This window comes from Chelon labrosus, assembly GCF_963514085.1.
Source record: "Chelon labrosus genome assembly, chromosome: 6".
Taxonomy (NCBI): domain Eukaryota; kingdom Metazoa; phylum Chordata; class Actinopteri; order Mugiliformes; family Mugilidae; genus Chelon; species Chelon labrosus.
The window spans coordinates 4,579,027-4,599,340 of NC_140342.1; the positions used below are offsets into that span (position 1 = coordinate 4,579,027).

Consider the following 20,314-nt stretch of genomic DNA (forward strand, 5'->3'; position numbering starts at 1 on the left):
AATGGTTCCTTGCCCCATAAAGGCTAATGTACCAGTGTTCTGTATATGAACAGCATATTAAGTTTGATAAAGCATCCACTCTGTGAGTACAATGTCACCTGACATTGTACCTGTGTACAGTGTCTGTGTATGTACGATAGAAAGGCGTACTGCTGCTGTCTGACACCTCTGTTGGTTATGCATCAGTGCCCACTGTTGAGTGCGCGATCTTCCAAAGGCGCATCAGGTAAACTGCTGGTTATATAATTATAAGGTAGTTATGTTGGTCTATGGGTAACACTATGGGTTTACAAACCGCTCTGGAGTGGTTGCGACCCTCCCTAACCAGTCTCAGCTCGGTTTATTTGTTCCGTAACAGAGTACGATTGCTGTGTTCACACCAGCCCAAAGCCGACCTGAAGGATATATGCTCCCAGTTTTGGAAAAACAAATACCAACAGGGAAACCAACTTGTAATCAATTCACTGGTGGCTTTCCTGTTTATCTAGCATACTCATGAAGTCACATTTACAATAATCATTTGCGATCAAGTTCTTGCAAAACTGTCATTCCCATTAGCCTCAGCTGTCAAATATAGAATGCTTTTCTTCTTGATTTGGCTAACGCAGGAAACCTCTTGTCAAACAATAAGCATGACATTATTAGCAATTTACTTGAAAGTACTGCTGTGCCCGAGTGCAGTCAGTCTCTAACATGCCAAGTATAAATATGGAAGTGCTAGGAATGTCAAGCAAGGCTGCCATTTGTCTGATTATGACTGAGTGGAAGTCAATAGTGAAAAGAAGAATGCCAAGTGGAAACCATTCGGAATACAATTTGTATGATTAGATGATAAGACCTGGTTTTAGATATAATAGATGGAGGAGCAGATGGATGTAAAGTAGATCTGAAGCTGTCTATTAAATAATAAATAATTAGTTGTAGCATTGTTGTAGCATTTTATTCAGAAAGAACATGACCTATAAAGTCTTTGTTAGAATATTTAGTGGGTTATATTTGAAATCATGGCCTCTCTTCTGCCTAATGTTAGATCTTATCCTTGTGTTCCTGGTTGTTGCTCTCCATCCTTTATGAAGTTGTTCTGATTCAATATACAATTGTTCCTCCTCCCACTTTCTTTAAGGCTTTATTGGGTTTTATTTTTATGGTTGTTGGCACTGTTCAAGCTGTTCTCACAATTCAAAACTAACAAACCAAACCTTGAGGGATCGATCTTAATTACTTCATCATACTTCATCAGTGGCTAATAATGAGTCGGATCCCCCACTCAGCCTCCAGTCTGTTCCTACACATGTCAAAATGTAACAAACTAAAAAGAATACAACATTCTATAAACCGCTGCTGATGTGCCCCTTAATACCTGCCCCTTTCTCTGAACAGATTACACACTCTTTGGCACAATTTGTCATAGGACTCAGCCCTAGGCATGTTCTTCTTCTTTTTTTTTTTTAATAACTGATTTCCTTATTTAGGCTGTAAAGCCTAAAAGCAAATTAAAAACAAGTTTTGGCTTGTATACGTTCCACTTTTTCTCTTCCTGTGCACCAAGTTGTTGTCCTTCTGTTAGGCTGATAATATGATAATTTTCTGTGAAATATCTTGTCTTGTGTAGCTTTACACACAAGGCTCAGTGCTCACACAGGCTGCACTAATGGGAACAGAAATCTGACTGTTTGCTTTCTGTGGCACAGATGTTACGGGGTCTGTTTACCTGTCCCACCTGGGATTAGTGTTAATGTGGCAGCTTCTCACAGTTTAGACAGCTCTAAAAAGTCTCCCTGGAGGAAGTAAAAATTAGTCGTGGCTTACTTCAGTCATTTAAAAACTATTGTTCCTCCCGCAGTGCCCTCCAGGGCTGAGCCCCATGAAGGATGGGACCGGGTGCTACGATCACCACATCGGCATCGACTGCTCTGATGGTTTCAATGGAGGATGTGAGCAGCTGTGTCTCCAGCAGCTGGCCCCTCTAGAGGAAGACCCAACTCTCTACAACATCCAGATGTTCTGTGGGTAAGAAAAAAAAAAAATCAGTGGTTTCATACTTTTAATTATTATATCACAGAACACTGGCACATTGAGTCCTGATACTATATTCTGTCAGACATCGTAAGACAACGCTACATGAATCTCTATATTATTATATATGGAGAGAGACTCGGACTATGAGTCTGGTAACACATCATTTGGATTTCATTATGGGACGTGTTTCAACCAATAAAGAGAAGAAAATACTGCTGGACGCAAATAGATAGTCCTAAGACCCATCAGAGTCATTTTGTTGTGAACAAATTTCAATCCACGGTGCTCAGATGACGTAGATGAATATGTCGCTAAAGCCACCCAGATTATTCGATTGGCCCGGCAGATATTTGTCTGAGCACAATCAGATCCCATCAGGGCGAGCCCAGACCAAACATCTACCACAAAAAAACCCCACCATGAACAGGGAAGTTTGTCTGGGTTCCAGACTATATTTTGACAGTATTTATGGACTGACTACTTGGCACTTCAAATTAAACGGCTGCAAATTTCTTGCAAAAGTTGCCAAGACATTTGGAAAATGGTCTGGTCTTGTGTTTATAGCTTTGTTTCTACTTATTGAGCGCTTTACAGTCACAATGATACATCTAGCCATTTGTTCGCGCTTTTGGAATTACAAAACGTGCGTTATATGAAAGTGTTGCAGATGGTTGTGATATCATATTTTTCCAAATCATTCCTTGAACCCTCTGTCAAAGTCACTTTTATATTTTCTCTCGCTATCTTTATCAACATTGAAATAAAGCATGATAGGATGCTACTTGCTTAATTATTTTAAAAGCACTCCATAGAAATGAGGCCACGTGTATTTGTTTTGCTGCTCGATTCATTTGTCTTAGTTTGTGACTCCTCTGTAGTAACAGCAACTACCGTGGTGAAAAATATCATGCAAGGCCTTTGCCTATGCGTAATTTATTAGACGTGTAAAGATTATAAAGTGTTCAAATAAGATAAGAGTATTAGTGCTTACTGAGTAGATAATGATAGTTAAATGTCTCTGTTTCCCTCATTTGCATGGAATACATTGTTTTGCAGTAGATTGCAGTTCTTAATATTCTTATGTCTTAACACAAACTATTGGAGTCAGTAATTTTAAAGGATAATTTAACCTGTGATTAAATAAATTAGTTTACCTAATACTTCCCGTATAGAAAAGTCTTGTTTGGTTAGACCAGAACCAGCTAAAGTTGGACAGGAACTATACACCCAAACAAACAATGCACCGACAAACCGATGATTAGACAGAAAGCACCCTTAGGAGAGTAGGGGACATCTGGGACAGTGACAGGTATGATATCTTGGAGGACAGTTTCTGGAACAGATGAGTGGGTGTGAAGGGCTAGCTGTTTTTTTTTTTCCTTCACATCAGGCATTTCCTTCATGGAGGATAACTGACAGCGAGTCTGTCCCCCTGCACCGTGGCAACAAATTGTACACTGTCCCTTAGATTAACAGGATGTGGCAGAGAATAAGATCATGATGGAGGACGCCGTCGGAGTACGATATTGACTTATTATATCACACATTGCAGCATGATGCTGCCAAGTTTCTTTTCGGATGAAGAAAGGTCGCAGCAGTGTGTCAAATCTGAATTAAAGTTAGTTTTCGTAAGACTCATCTCAAAACTTTTCTTTGTCTATGCTTCGGCGGCCTTGACATTGACACTGAATGTTTTGTGCAGAAGCGTAAAAAAGAAAAAAAACTATATTGATTGAAATTTTTAACTGACGTCTTTTAAGAAATAAATGCTAGTTTGCCCCCGCACAACTGCAGGTCATTTGTGTTGGCTGTGTGTGAGGCATTGTAATGTTTACATCGTTACTGCTTACAGTCTCTGAAGGGCTTTTTGTTTTTTTAATGTTGGGGTGCCATTACTGCTGCAGTATGTGCACGGGCAGACTAAACACAATCGGCAATCGCATCCTCTGCCACAGGATGTGTAGTTTCAGTTTCAGCATACTGAGCAGCGTATAATGGATGGCTGCGTTGTCAACTTGCCCAGGTTAGGCAGGAGAATTTCTGCAGTTTTCTTCTTGGTCATGCACTGGCATACTCTGAGGCACAGTGGGTACATTGTGTGAAAGATGTTAAAACTAATCGTCTGTGCTTCAAATTATATTTTATTTTCATTTATTCACGTTCTGTGTAGTCAAAGTTTGCCCACAGAAATTCCTGACATCTTTCTGTGCCCACTCTTCCTTGTCTGCACCTGTAACTACTTCTGTTTCTACTTCTTCAACATTGGGCTGATTGGACTGACCTTGTTGTTCCTAACAATTGAATTTCATTTTGTGGAAACACTAGCAGCTAGCTTGGGAAAAGCATGCCAACAACATTTGTGTGTGTGGGTGTGAAACTACAGAGAGATGACAAGCCCACACTGACAGCAATCAAGTGTATGTTTGGAAGACAATCTTTGATTTGTTGGTGAAGTTAGAGGCCAGTTTAGGCAGAGCCAGAACATTAATGGTGGACTTCCTACCTGACATACTTATAGTTTATTTATAATTGTTTGTTAGTTTGTTAGTTTGTTTCTTATTTTTCATTAGATTAAATTTTTATTTGGTTTTAAACTTTTCTATTTTCATTTCCGTATTAGTTTCATTTTTTATGATAATATATGCAATATATAGTATTTGTCAGGGTTAGGGTTAGGGTTAGATTTAATTCCCAATATCAACAAATTTATCAAAGACTAAAAGGTAAGATTGTTCATGTATTTTATTTTTATTAATTTTCTTTTTCCTAAAGTCCTATTTTAAATAAATAATTAATTCATCAACAGATTGCCCTGAGTGATGCTTGGTCAGTCCTACAGTCATAATGTCAATGAATCTATTAAATTAATCACACAGCCATGGTGATTAACCCCCCCCCCCCCCCCCCCCCCCCCCACTGGGAGCTGATTAAGCTCCTGCAAAGACCTGCAGGGCCGACAAGATTGTTCAGGCAGGTCTTATTGGTGGTTTAGGCTTCTTCATCAATTTGTCGGCGTAGCATATGCATACCGTACGTAGACCATAACGCCGTAACTGACATGCAACTCCCCAGAAGCATAACTACGCACGGCAGCAATGCAGAGTCCAAGAGCTGTGATTGGTCCGCTTGGTAGTAGCGTATTTCCCCTTCAGTATTTCTGGCTGGTTCTCCATCTCCACAATTTTCGAACTGAATGTTTTTGATCAATAAAGATGTAACCCTCCGAAGAAAGGTTAAGTGAGGAGGTTCGGAGATACAAACGTTTGTATGACTTGTCTTCGGCGAAAATTTTATTCGCAATTGTTGAAAGTGAAGCAGGAAGTAGAAAGTGATGGGAAGTAGAAACAGTAGAAACAAAAATTAACCCTACTGGCAAAAAAGACACAGCACTGACTAGCATTTGGGTGCCATTTTTAAAGGACAAGCACACAAGTATAAATGACTCGCACCAGCGTAGGCTACGCATGTAGGTTATGCCATCTAGGTCCCACAGTACTTTAAATGAGCCTTTTCACTAATGGACAGAAGAGTAACATGACATAGTCATACATGTTGTCTGAGTGCAGTGGAGTTGAATTTGTTTACAGCAAAATGCAAGGTATTCTATATTGGTCTATCAGCTGGAAACACACCCCATAATGAAATCCAAAGGGCATGTTACCAGACTTCTGAAAAGAAGATACAACGTGTTGAAGAATATTAAAATTTAACTCGCATGGTTACAGACATAACAATTTGTAGAGAAGATAGATGAAGTGGCACAGTAATACTAATAATATTAACAACGGCTCTGACAGTGTGACAATGATACATGTGCTTTATTGGTACCCTAAAGTGAAATCAAGATCAATCTAATTCACCTTTTTTTTTGTTCTGTTGTTTTTTTTTGTTTTTTTTTTACACCTGTGCTTTCCTCTTGTCACGATTGCGGCCTTTGAATGGCGATGTTCACAAGCCATATATGAACGCACCTGTCTTGTGATATTCACAACCCTCTGAGGTCATTTTTCTGAAGGTGTGGGTTCACGAGTTGTGACACGTTCGCTGGCGTTTTCAAAAATGGTGGGAGTGGATAGTAAAGAAAAAAATAGATTGTAATTTAGTGGTTTATAGGACTTCCAATGTTGCAACCACACGCTTAGGAGTTCCATTTCAAAGGAAGCATGTCTGTGTGTCCAGTGTTTTCAATTAAACCCCTCCTGCTGTTCGCTAACTATACACTGACATCACTAGCATGTACGCCTATGCACTGAATGTGCAAAGATGCCTCGGCCCACCTTTCTGTTTGACAGGAATTGTAAGTGAACAAGACAAAACATTATTTCTGATTATCTTCCCTGTGATACACCGGTTCCCACAAACTGCAGATTCTGAAGTAAATATAACAAGCCGCTGTCATCTTTACATTCAACATCACGTTGCAGGAACAGCGTTTTATGTCAAATTTACATAAGCTGCTGATACAAACTGCTCCCTTATTTCATTCTCAACAACAGCATTATGTTGTTGTCTCTTCCCGTAGTTCAGATGTGGCTAATCCTCCGCTGACATTAGCTTTGCGACATTTGGCATCCAAGAGAGAGCTTCTCCTAGTGTAAATCCCTGACAGATTATCTTTCTCTCTTCACCCCACCCCGTCCCCTATTTCTCTCCTTTGATACGTTTCACAGAGTCTATTGTACGCCGACATGTCAAAACATCATCAATATGAAGGAGCCTTGAGAGGACTCTGTGTTTGGATTCTAACCCCTTTTCTGAAATGGAGGATTTTGTGTCAGTTGAGTGGAATTGATTTAGTGGATTCCATTGTGAGTTGTGAGGACTGAGTTAAACATACTTTGAACCCATATAAAAAAATGTAGTATTTGACATCTGAATAAATATTCAGTCACATATTCCTGATGGCCTGCTTGTGACCACGTTAAAGCTGAAGGCTGCTCTCAGAGAGTAGGCTTACTGGTAGTTCCTAGAGGTTTCATGAAATAGAATGGGAGGTAAAACCGCCATTTGTTAGGCCCCTCTCCTGTGCAAACAGCTCCCAGTTTGGGGTTCAGGAGGTGGACACCCTCCACTCGTTTAAGATTAGTCCTAAAACTTTCATTTTTTTTGTAAAGCTTATAGTTGGAGCTGGCTCATCTGACCCTGAACCATCCCTTAGTTATGCTTCTGTTGCTCTAGACTGCTGGGGGACGTCCCATGATGGACTGAGCGCCTGTCCTCCACTTTCTTCTGTCTCGCATTGAGCACCTATCCTCTAATTTCTTCTCTCTCTGTATCCATGCATTTGTTTGGTACTACTGTAGCATGTTATTAGCTGTGCGCCCCGGTCTCCATCTTCCCTCTTCTTCCCATCTTTTTCCCACCGTCACCTCAGTGCTTGCTCTAAAGGATTCAGAGGAGTCTGAGACTTTGAGTTGTTATTGACGGTATATAAATTAAATAAAATTTGAATCAATAGCTAATGCAAAAATCTAAGAACTACGTTAAAATGTATAAAAAGATAGCCGTCATTTGTTTTCATTTCAGCCTCCGTTCAGACCATAGCCTCCCTCTCTAAGCACATGCTGTAGGGGACCATGTTAGAATTCACATCAGTGTCTGAGCACTCTCATTGTAGTCGACGGGTCTGATCAGGAGCCGAATCCAAATAACATTTGGCCGTGCGGATCAGCGAGCATCTTATTGATCCTTTTATCAGCTACGTGTTCCTCCATAATCATTTTAAAGTCATCAAGACAGAGCAGCTCCCTGTCGTCTGGTTGATTTTTCACTGACAGCTTAACAGTTTTACCATTGGCAGACGTATAAACATAATTGTCTTTAGCCTCACAATGTTCTTTGCTCTCCACATAATAACTGCAGTAAGAGAATTCAGGCAGAGCAAAACAAGACTGAAATGATTGCGCAATTAAGAAACCGTAAGCAATTAAGAAAAACTAACTTCGCAGTTCAGAGGAAGGAAGGATGGAGAGAAGGAAATATTGAATCAGTTAAATGACTTAAATGTTGCTCTAGGTGCATTGACGACTACAAGCGTGGTCCTGATGGGAGGTCGTGCCTGCCGGTGTCGGAGCCCTGCACCGAGGGGATCGACTGTGGGGAAGCAGCGGACATCCCTGCCAACCAGACTGTGTTTGGAGACCTTTTCTATGGGTACAACAACCACACCAAAGAGAGCACCTCCGGACAGATCCTCAAGGCCACATTCAGGTAAACACACAGTTTGTATGTCCTTTTCAACTGAGGCCCTTCAGTTCAGTGTTTATGGGTGTAAATGTAGTAGAGGGGCCTTCACATTGAGGAAAGGTAGATGACTGAGATGAGTGCAAGGAGGCAGGAGTGTATGAGAAGCCTGGAGAGTTTGAAAGATAACTTCTCTATGACAGCAGTGTAGGGAAAGTCCACCGTTTTATCCAAGCCAGTCGGTCAGATTGTCGTCCAGCTTCATTTAAACAACTCCAGGGATTATTTCCTGTGCTCACTTTATCCCTGCATAGTTTGATAGATCCAGCTGATTTTGGTTACAGTTCTTCTTCCTTTACTTGAACGTATTTTTTCCAAAAACTAGATTTATCTTTCTTCTTACTCTCACTCCTCTTTCTGGTGTGTCTAATTTACATTGGTATATAGTAGTCTCTGTCTCTGCTGCAATATAACTGTTCTGATTGTTTATTAATAGCTTTAAAGCAAATGAGTAACCCATATTTCTAGCTTCTCAGACATGAACATTATCCACATTCAACTCTTTTAGTAGGTAGAGTTGTATATATTGGACATTGTACAAGAAAACTGATATCACCTCGGCCTCAGCAAAATTGTATCTGGAATTGTTGATACATGTATCCATTTATCTCATGACCAGGAACAAACAAACAACTTTCTTATGTAGAAACACATATTATTATTTATAATCTATGCTGGATTTGTACAACAAAAGAAATGTCAGCTGCTGGCAAATCAAACATTATTAAAACATGAACACATATACACCGCTCAGGCATAACATTATGACCACCTTCCTAATATTGTGTAGGTCGCCCTTGTGCCTCCAAAACAGTTGTGACTTATCAGAGAATGGACATGGGCCTTCTGAGGGTGTCCTGTGGTGTCTGGTAACAGAATGTTGGTAGTGGGGGCCTTTGGGTCCTATGGGTTGAGGGGAGAGCAAGACCAAGGATGACATAATAGTCTGAAGCTTGTGCTGCTTGAGGTTTAACATGGGAGGGACAGACATCAACTCCCATGTGTTACTCCAATCACCAAGACTGTGCCATGTTAAAATGCCATGTTAGAATTCACATCAGTGTCTGAGCGCTCTCATTGCAGTCGACAGGTCTGATCAGGAGCCAGTGTTCAAGTAACATTTGGCCGTGCAGATCAAAGTCGGCATCTTATTGATCCTTTTATCGACCATGTGATCCCCCATAGTCATTTTAAACTCATCAGGAGAGAGCAGCTCCCTGTCGTCTGGTCGACTATTTAACTGACAACTTGACAGTTTTAAGATCGGAAGAAAAAATGCAAACATAATTAACTTTAACGTCACAACGTTCTTGTTTTGTTCTCCACATTAATTATGAATAACTGCGGTAAAAGAATCCAGGCAGGGAACGCAAGAGCAAAATGAGATGAAGATCACTGGGTAATTAAGGAACCGTTAGTAATTAAGGACACTAACTTCACAGTCGGGAGAGAAGGATTGACACTAACGTTACCTCATCAAATGATAGTGAGTCATTTAGCACCCTGAACAGAGCAGCCTGCCAACGAAGACGGAGTGCAGCTGCTGCAGTGAAAGGGACATTCTGAAACATGTGCTACATGAGGTTCAAGACTGAAGAGACCAGGATGAATGTCCCCGTGTTACACTCTTTCTTTATGCTGGTCAAAATAAATGGATCAAAGCAGAGGATTCAAAGGGAAAAAGTGGTTAATCGTTTGGTCTGGACATTCTTAGAATCTGTAGGGAACATTTCCTTTTCTGATGCAAGTGCGAAAAGGATACAATAATAGTCTAGAGCACAAGCTACGTTCACTTTACAAGTGTCATGCAGTGGGCTCTGCGTCACAGCAACTACTCTCCACAGATTGTGAAAGTGATCAGTGTCATTATCTGTCCATTCAGCTGTTTCTGATCAGCTGTAGCCATAATACTTGTAATCTCAGGGCAGCCTTTAGGCTTGCTGATGTGTCGTTCGTGGATTTTGGACAACAGCTGAGCTTCGACAAATAAGCTAAATCAGGTTTTGGATGCGCAAACAAAACTTGTTAGCAGGACAAATGCATTGCTTTGTTTTTCAAGGGATTTGTCGGCTTTAAACAAAATGTAGAGAATCACCAGGCTTATCTTGTGTTATTTTAGGATGGCCCAGTTCAAACTCCCACTCACAGACCGAAAGGTTTGCTTTATTTTAGGATGGAATGCTAAGATCTCAGAGCAATATTTAGTTCTTGCCGGAGTAAAGTCCTTTATAAACACACCTGTAGAGCATAAGATAAGCCAACGTATTCAGACAGACAGATGTCCATCGTGACAGTACATCCAACATGTGAGTTGCTGTAACATCAACACAAAAAAAATAATCTTTATTTAAAAACTGATTTTCATTTATTGTGACTGCACACATTTACAACCTCAGGTCTACACAGTCGATGGGCTCACAGGCCTCTAATAAACAGCAATAAAAATCACACTAACATATAAAAAGTGGGGGGAAAAAAACACTATTGGAGGATTGACTGGAGGATTGTTTTCTGTTCAAATTCTTTCCTTTTTAAAGAGTATCATGTACTGAAAATTACCCCATAATCTAATAAATGTAAAAAATACAATTCAAAAGCAGTACGTGCAGCTCTTCCAATGAGACAAAAATCACAGGACAATGCTCAGTTCTCTATATCATGCTGGATAGAGCAGTCAACTAATGTTGATGTTCTTTGTTTTATTGCATCTATGGCCACTTTCTAGAATGTCTGCTAGTCACATTTTTGTAGTAGCACTTTCTATATTCCACACTGACCAAACATGACAGCAAAGAGGAAGAAAACAAAGGTGTAGGAAATGTAATTACATATTGCTTCTAATATTTATTGAAATGTCACATCACAAGGTATTTGTTCACATGTCTTCTACAAGGACAGCTGCTTTTTCAAATTTAACCTCGCCTTCATTCAGACAGGTAATGAGGCAGTGTATTGTGCTGAAACTATTTATAGAGCTCTGCCGTACTGATAGCGGTGTTACTTTCCTAAGTGCTATGGATCAACCTTTCAGATTCTCTCAGTGTGGAATATGGTTCAAATCACCCAGTGGCAAAATGGAAACAGCTCCTACATAATAAGGAGGTAAATGTGTCTCCACAGGTTGTAAAAGCATGTCAGATTGAATCAGTATCTGTAAAGGTTATTTCATGATGGGGCAAGGATTTCATTGAAGATTTTATGTCAATTCCCTTCCAATGAAATGGAGAATCAAAATGGTAAAACTTTCCTCTGTCAGGGGTTGTCCTCTATAAAATACAAGTCATTCCTCCTAATCTTGGGCAAATACTCAGAGGAAAAGAAATACTAAAAAAAACTCCCTTCACCTATTTTGAAAGGCTTATATTTTGAGCTGCAGAGTTTCAAACAGATGTCGTGTCCCTTTCGAAAATTGTAGAGGGTTTGATGTGAATATTAGAGTACTTCAAAGGTGGTTAATTATGACTGTCCGCATGCTGCAATCATTTCCTCTGAACTCAGGAAGTCATAAGGTCAGCACAGTCATCTGTGGCCCAGGAATTTAATTTGGGCTGTGCATGGATTCCGCACCCAGAGGCAACTCGCCCACTTAGGGATCCACCGCTACCGCCGAAGAAAGACAGGGACGGGTGAGGTAGGAAAGTTAACATCATCAAGAATCTAAATCTCAAATGCTCTGATCTCATTTGAAAGTGCTTGTGAATGGAGAACGGGGTCTGAGGCAGACTTTGAAGAGATCCAAACGCTTCCTCTGCAGATGAGGTGGTGAAAGAAGAAGGAGGACTCTATTGGGAGATTGGGCGGCATGGTTAATGCAAGGCCTAATTATAAGAGATGGCAGCAAATGAATTAAAACTGACCTGGAGCCAGTGCGCTGAAATTAAATCTAATTGGACCAGATGAGCGCTTGAATGTAAAATGAACATAAGTTACGGGAAGAGACCATCACAACTGCACACCAACGATGCTCTTGGGATTTTAAATTAGCGGAGCGCCTTACATGAGGAGTTATTAACAAACCAGGGATGCTGATAAAACTGTAGAAACAAGTTTGTAAAGTGTGCATGTGTGGGTCAGGCTCTGGAACTACATGCAGAGCACTACAGAGTAGATCCAACACATCCCCACACAGTACATAAAGCAAAGAATATATCGATTTCCAATAACTCCCAAAACCATATATTAAACTGGAGTAGCATGAAGAGGGGCGAACTCCAACGATGGTGGCGTAAATCAAATGTCGTACTTTCACCCACGATGCTGGTGTACATGTGTCAGCTGTGTGGAGTGTTTATGGGATTATAATTCCCATCTTGGATTATTTCTGCTTCAGTTTAAACCGCTACCCAATAGCTTTAGAAAAAGATCATGTTTGGGGATAAAATGGACCACACAATGTTAAATCCATGTTAAGAGGCAAACTTCTCTAATCTCCAACAAACTTGCCAAGTATTTTCTCAGTTATCAGGTGATGAGTCCCATGCACACTGGAATATGTTATATGCACTTACTATCGTGACTGAAAAATTGTACCACTACTATTACTGTGGGGACAAGCTTAGTAAATCTGTCCCCAAAGAAATGACTGGAAAATGTAATGCTACACTGCAAGAATGACGAGCTGCTGGTCAGGATCAGGTGCTCGTAGATCTGGATGAAAATGTCATCAAGACTGCAGTTCTGTATTTTTTTTATTGTATCAGATTAGATATTGCTGTAAAGCAGAAAAACTGTTAAAGGGACACTCTGCCAACAGTAATTGTCAATTTACTAGTCAAGGAGAGGACTACTTGACATGTGGAAAAAGTTAAATGTCTAACGCTAGCTTCGGAGTAGTTTCAGTTGTTCAAGTGACAAAAACTGAGTAATCACAAGTAGGCTCAGAAGTTAGTTGCTTTGGCCTTGACAGACATGGGCAATTACCTGGCAATGGGTGTCTGTTAGTATGGGTATGGTGGGGTTCAACAGCACTTTATCATGCCTGCAACTTTGATCCAAATCGCCAAAAACCCTTTTGCTGTATGTTTAGATTGACCTGGAAGTCAGACCACATTAGCAGTCTGCAGTTTCTTTGTGGCAAAAAGCTGGTCAGGAACCGCTTCATTGGGAGCTGATGCTCCGGCAAAGATCTGCTGGGCCAGTCAAATTGGTTGATCGTGGTTTATACAGTGATGGACAGACGAGTAACGGCAACATAGGCATGTTTGCTGCTGGTCAGACAAAAACAAAGCATTACATGACCTTACCTCGAGATTCCAAGCCAGGTGTAGACATTTATGAAGTAACCAAGAGATTGAGATCATACATTGCTGTACAATTTACAAGTGACAAAATATTTAAAGACAGCTCTAAAATTCAAATTCCTTTTCACGTCAGTAATGAGCCAATGCAGTTCCCTGTGATAGTCTTAATAATCACAACCTGAGCCTGAAGTTTACAGCATATCATGTATCACCTCCTGACATTTAGACTGGAAAAGAGTTAAGTAATAAGACTTCAGCTTCAAGTGGCAATCTGGGGCTGAAAAATGAAGCCAATGAACGTGCCAAAAACTTTCCTTAAATGGTTGCATGAGGCTGGCTCCAAAAACAAGTCCATCCCTATAGACCCTCATGTTAAAATATAGCTGAAATAAACTTGTTTACGGACTGGTACAAAGAAAATTACCCATTCATTACAACTGTACTGCGGGTGAACTTGGCACTGCCAAATGGAAAGCATATTACCAGCAGTGTAACGAGATCAAAACCAGGATTTAAATTTGCTATATTTAGCATTTAGCTTGTAGATGCAACCAGCTATGAGAATTTAACCCTGATTATGGGAAATGTAGAATCCAGATGTTGTTCAAGGTTTTGGTTATTTTATCTTCAAATATGATGTCATTTCACCCTTAAATACAGATTTTCGAGTAATTCATGGGCTCAGATGTACTTTATCTTTTAAGGAATCTCCAAATCCCCCGCATCCTCCATGCCCGGTGGAAAGTAACACTAAGGGCAGAGGAGCGTGCAGTCTGAGAAAAGCTTTTAAGCATTCAGTTATTTCTAACAGCAACTCAGGCTGCAAAAGTGCAAAGTGGGAACGTGCAGCCCTCAACAGCCATCGACTTAATCAGCGGTAACCAAAATGCAAGTGAAACCGTTCTGTGACCCGTGTCCTCATATATCCCTATTAGACGCACCGTTTGCCCTTGAGGAAAAGACAAGCAGACACAGAGGAAGGCAGATTAAGGAAACCTTTTTGTATTGTTCACTGACTCTTCTTCAAAACCTCCTTCCCCACTGCTCTGGAGGGGCTCAAAGCATCTGTCTCAGCATCATTCAGTCCAAAGAAGCAGTCAGATTTTAATATTGTGTAACCACCAGTGGAGGCTTGTTTTTTTTTTTCTCACTCCGAGCAAATATCTGCCTTACCTTTGAGTTTTCTTTTCTCCATCTGCGGTAGCATAATTCAGTAGTTCACAGAAAATCTCCCTCTCATCCACAGAAAGTAAAAAAATAAAATCCCTCCAGGTCAACATTTTGGCTGCTGATGTTTTATTTATTTGGGAAAAAAACTGGAAAGATTGATCTGCTCTGGGGCGGCACAGTGGTGTGGTTCGACTCCATCTGGGGCCTTTCTGTGTGGAGTTTGCATGTTCTCCCTGTGTCTTCGTGGGTTCTCTCCAGGTACTCCAGCTTCCTCCCACCATCCAAAGACATGCTGGTTAGGTTCATTATGATTCTAAATTGGCTGTAGGTGTACATGTGAGTGTGAATGGTTGTCTGTCTCTCTGTGTTGGCCTTAAGATAGACTGGCGACCTGTCCAGGGTGTATCCCGACTCTCGCCCAATGACAGCTGGGATAGACTCCAGCACCCTTGCCACCCTTCACAGGACAAGTGGTTACAGAAAATGAATAAATTAATGAATGATCTTCTCTGTGGATCCTGCATGGTTTTTATTTTTTATTTTTTTCTGTTTAGAATAGCTGGAGCGGTAATAGAAGGAATGGGAATGAAAGGGAAGCAGGAAGTGGTGTGAACAGTTGGCCAGTAATATAACACACACATGCACTCACAAACAGCCAGGGTGCTCAGGTATGCACATAAATACATGCTGTCACACATTTAGCCATATGCACATGCACGCAAGCCTTTTCAATTTCCCAAAACCATCAGCGCACACACACAAACATGTTTGTATGGCTATCTTTGTGAGGAAATTAATTGACATAATGTATTCCCTTACCCTCACCATCTTAACTCAGTGCCGAGCCCTAACCCTAACCTTAACTTAATTGTACCCTTTACCCTAAAATCTAGTCTTAACCCTCAAACAGCCTTAAAGAAGGGACAACTGGCAAAAATGTCCTCACTTTTCCAAATGTCCTCAAATAGTATACAGCTCAAACTGGTCCTCAAAAAGGTAGTTGTACAAGAACACACACACACACAGAGGAAGAGAGCTGGTTTGATTCTGTCTACCCAGCATGGCTCCCTCAAGCTCACCAGCCCTGAAACGCTTCTCATGTTTTTTGGAAAGGGTAATACAAACCACCCTCCCTGTGTAGGAAGGTTGTTATTATCATTTCAAAGACACACGGTTTATTTATTTGATTTCCTAGTAGGGCAAATCCATTCGAATCACTTTCATTGGCTGCAGGCTGGCGGGGAGCAGGATGACTTTGGTTACACAGCAACATGAGATATGAGCCTTGCCCAGGAAGGAGGTCCCATCACGGTGACATCTCGGGAGCGCCGGGCACGATATGATCTGGGTTCAAATTACAGAGCTCAGTGACAGGGTCTCTATCTTCCTGTCTCTGCGGGAGTCAGTGGACTCCAGTAATGAGATGTTAAAAAGCTAACCTCCTCTCATTACTCCTTGCACTACCCTCCCCCCCACTCTCTATTCCTCTCTCAGACGACAAGCTCCAAGCAGGTTTTAATGAATATTTTAGTGCCCTTTGTTCTCATTCTGCTGCCTGCTTGGGATCAATGATTAAGACCACACTCCCACCTGACAACCCCCGCCCCGCCTTCCCAACCACTTTGTGGAGGCATCTTTTTATTTTTTTCTTCGCCCCTCTCTCTTACTTTTTGGATCCATTGTGTACCACACCCTTAACACGACCCCCTCAAGAGGAATACCTTCATTGACTCAGTTAATTAAAATATGAAATGCTGCAGAGTAATGGAGGCGGTGGGGTGGGAATGGGTTGCTGGTGGCTCTGATTGTCTCTTACTGAAAGCTTTGAGCTTATTGAGTCACATAGTCAAGGGGATCATTGTGGGGGGAAAAAAACCCTGTAAGGATTGTTGTCATAAATCAAAGGTGTCCTAGTGTTTTGTCACACTTCACATTTCAATAATTCATCAAACAGGTGGCTGCTTCACCAGAGCTCCTACTAGAGAGGAAAAAAAATGCCTTCACTAAGTTTTGGCAGTCTAACAAAGTTCCTCGAACTTCAAGAGAGAAAATGAGTTATGACATTCTTACAGTGCCAGATGGCTGTTAAATGTTACATGTCATCCTCGAACAAAATTAACAGTGAAGATAGTCAGACATGAGTGCAATGATGGGAACCAGGCACACATCCCACTTAGCATGCATCTATGAGGGAGAGGGGGGGAAAAAATGGTTTTCAGCAAAACAACTGAGATTCAGTCGTTACATTCCCAGTTTTGTGTTAAACTGACAGCTGAAATCATGCATAATTGCTTTCAGCAGAAAATGACAGATGTTAGGCTCCAGTGTTGATAAAATCCCAACCAACCTTGTTTGTTTAGTACTGGGCTGCGAATGTAGCAACACATAATAAGATATGTTTCGGTACAAGCTGACAAGCCATACAGCATTTTAGGCACTAAAGATGAAGCGAGGATATTTAAAAAAACAAAACAAAAAAAAAAAAAAAATGGTGTGACCATCCTTTGGCTTTACAACATCACCAGTTCTTCCGGTGCATATCTGCTTCTCAGACATTTTAGCAGATAGATTGATCCAGACATCTTGGAGGACCTGTTATATTTTATTGTGGATTCAGGATATAAGTGGGCGTCCTTTGTGTTGCATGGAGCCATAATACAGATATATTTGAATATATGCTGTGACAGTCTAATTTATGGGTTTTTCTTTAAATAGGAACCAATTTTTACCAGACAATTTTTACCACCCTGAAGGTAAACAGTCATTGACTGCTTAAGCGGCATTTGGCGGCAGCAGTTATGGTGGTGTGTAATTATGTTCAAGTTGTATGGAAACTAAAGTCTGGTGAAAAATGAATACCACCCATATGACACTCTGGTTGCAAATCTTAACATACATATGACATGCCTCATCAGATGAGCAGTGATAACACATATTTCACATTATTTTCGTGCGCTGTTAACTGCATGGAGAAGACTCAGTCTAGTGTAGAGCCTTTTGGCCCTGCCACATCAGCTGTTCCATTGTATTTATGTGCCGGGTTTCCTCCTAATTATTGTTGCACCATGACTATGCAAATAAAATGTCATTTGCTGGTTTCTGATACAACCGCTACAGCGCTGCTTCCAGTCCAGCCGGTGGCTTCTGTTGTTCTCAAGCTGTGACTTTCCCAAAGGCAACCGTTTGTTATTTGTAAATATTTGTGCGTCCTTTTATTTTTCATTTTCACCGCTCAGGCCTTGACTGCTGCATGAATCAAATGCTATTTTATGCCTAGTGTTTATTAATGGGAATACTGACATCACGTAGAACCGTGAGGAAGCAAGGCTATTATGTCTTATTTTTAATTTGTATAATGTTGTAAAAGGGGCGGCACAGTGGTGTGGTGGTTAGCACTGATGCCTCACAGCAAGAAGGTTCTTGGATCGATTTCTGTGTGGAGTTTGCATGTTTTCCCTGCTTGCTTTCTCTCCAGGTACTCCGGCTTCCTCCCACCGTCCAAAGACATGCTGGTTAGGTTCATTGGTGATTCTAAATTGGCCGTAGGTGTGCATGTGAGTGTGAATGGTTGTCTGTCTCTCTGTGTTAGCCTTGAGATAGACTGGAGACCTGTCCAGGGTGTACCCCGCCTCTCAACAGAGGACAAGCGGTTGTAAGAGTGGCTGAGCTGAACTGAGCAGAACATCCATTTCTTGCATCAGATGGTCTGAATCTTATGTGCTTAATTTAATCAGTGGTGTCAGATGTGGTTACTAGCGGGAAACATTCTCAGCCTACAGGAAGTGGTAATTTGAAATTTGAGAGTGAGAAAAACAGCAGCAAATGAGTCACTCATCTAGAGATGACTTTGAGGGTAAACGCTTTTTATCGTCCAACAGTATTTTTTATGTATTTATTTAATTATTTATTCACAGACCAGACATGCTGGTTTTCCACTCTGTGCTGTTATGTTTAAAAGTATTGATATTTTTTCACCCGGCTTGTGTTAGTGTTGTGCTTTAAACCCTCCAGTGCGAAGGATTGAATCTACCAGAAATATAACCGGAGAAGAAGTCCCCCCCCCCCCTAATTTTTATGACGACACTGCATTCATTCAATAAAAGAAGTTGTGACCCACATGATGTTTACGCCACATGGTGTGAACATGAATATATTTATTCCACTGCGAGGGAAACATTTGCATGTTACATGCTCATTAATCGCACGTATTTTCCTATCAAACAGAGATATCCCATCTTATTACAGTTAAATATTCCTTCTAGTCTGGCTGGATTTGGTTTGGAGTTACATGAGGAATTTTGATTCTGGTTAGGGTATTACTCTGATTATCAGCAGGATACTCGTTGCCATGTACAGTAAATGCAGGAAGTCTTTTTAAAAATTGTCAACAGGCAGACTATCTCAGCCCTAATAAACCCAATGTTCTCCACATACCTTGCACCAATCACTACACAAATTGAGTTAGGGCCTAGATGTTTGACATGGTGTCATATTTTGCAGTTTAGGGTCAGTTATGCTGTATGCATAAACATGTTTGTTTTCAACATTTGCCATGTCAACTTTTGAAGGACATACTATATTCAGCACTTGGAATTATTTTCTGTTTTGCTCCAATGTGACCAGAAACATCAAGTTAATGCTTGAAGTGTAAATATTCAGTAAACTAACACAACCACTGATGCACAAGGTTGCCTGGGACAATTACGAGTTATGTGTTCGCATTCGAAATAATCAGCAATATGAATTCCTATAGGAGTAAAATAATCAGTTCTGATCCATAGACACCCGAATGAGCTAAGTTAGTGATTTATTGAAGGCGTTCTGTTCTGGAACCTTGTTGAGAACCTAAGTGGCATTGAGGCGAGGAGTGATGGAGTGGACAAAATGAGTGAGTTCAACCAAGAGTCACTGGCGGCATCAGACAAACGAGGACATCAGCTCTCAGAGTGCATGCCATGAGTCACTTTGCAGCAGAACAATCAGCATAATGAAAAATGGCATGCTTAATGTGACACTTTGTCTCCCCGGTACACAGCATATTCCTGCATAATTGTCAGTATGTATTGATTTGCCCTTAATGATCTGCCAGAAAGTATTGCCATGCAATCTGCCACTTTATCTCTCTATCTTTGATGTACCCTTCCAGTCCACGTCTTACCTTGCTTTATCTTCTTCTGACTCCTTAATGTTAGTCAATTAGCGCTGCATTTAATTTATTATGTCAAAAAATGATGTTATCCTCATATCTAGGCCCACATGAATTCAGTTTGTTTAATTCTTTTGTCATATTAAGAGAGCTCGGTGTTCTCCAAAGACGTATCACTGTAGAGATGTTTATAGGATTTAGCCACTTGTTTTAAGCATATTTTGAATTTTGGTTGTCCATACCCTGTCTCTACACATTGATCAGCCACAACATTAAAACCACTGACAGGAGAAGTAAATAACATTGACCATCTTGTGACAATTCAATGTTCTGCTGGGAAACTTTTGGACCTGGCATGCATGTGGATGTACCCCCACCCCATAGCAATGACACTCCTTGATGACAGCAACCATCCCCAGCAGGATGCAGCCTGACACAGACACACACACAACAACAGTTTAGGAACAACTAAAAAAACATGAAGAACAGCACAAGG

General features: G+C 40.8%; 1 protein-coding gene across 1 annotated transcript in view; it reads left to right on the forward strand.

Moving 5' to 3' along the window:
* astn1 (astrotactin 1) overlaps positions 1-20,314 on the forward strand; it is a gene marked incomplete at its 5' end in the record, with an annotated part of 409,253 nt that overhangs the window by 192,507 nt on the left and 196,432 nt on the right. The window contains 2 exons of the mRNA XM_084545838.1: positions 1,844-2,010; positions 8,035-8,229. Of these exons, the coding sequence (XP_084401964.1) occupies positions 1,844-2,010; positions 8,035-8,229 (362 nt within the window). The remainder of the gene's footprint in view (positions 1-1,843; positions 2,011-8,034; positions 8,230-20,314) is intronic.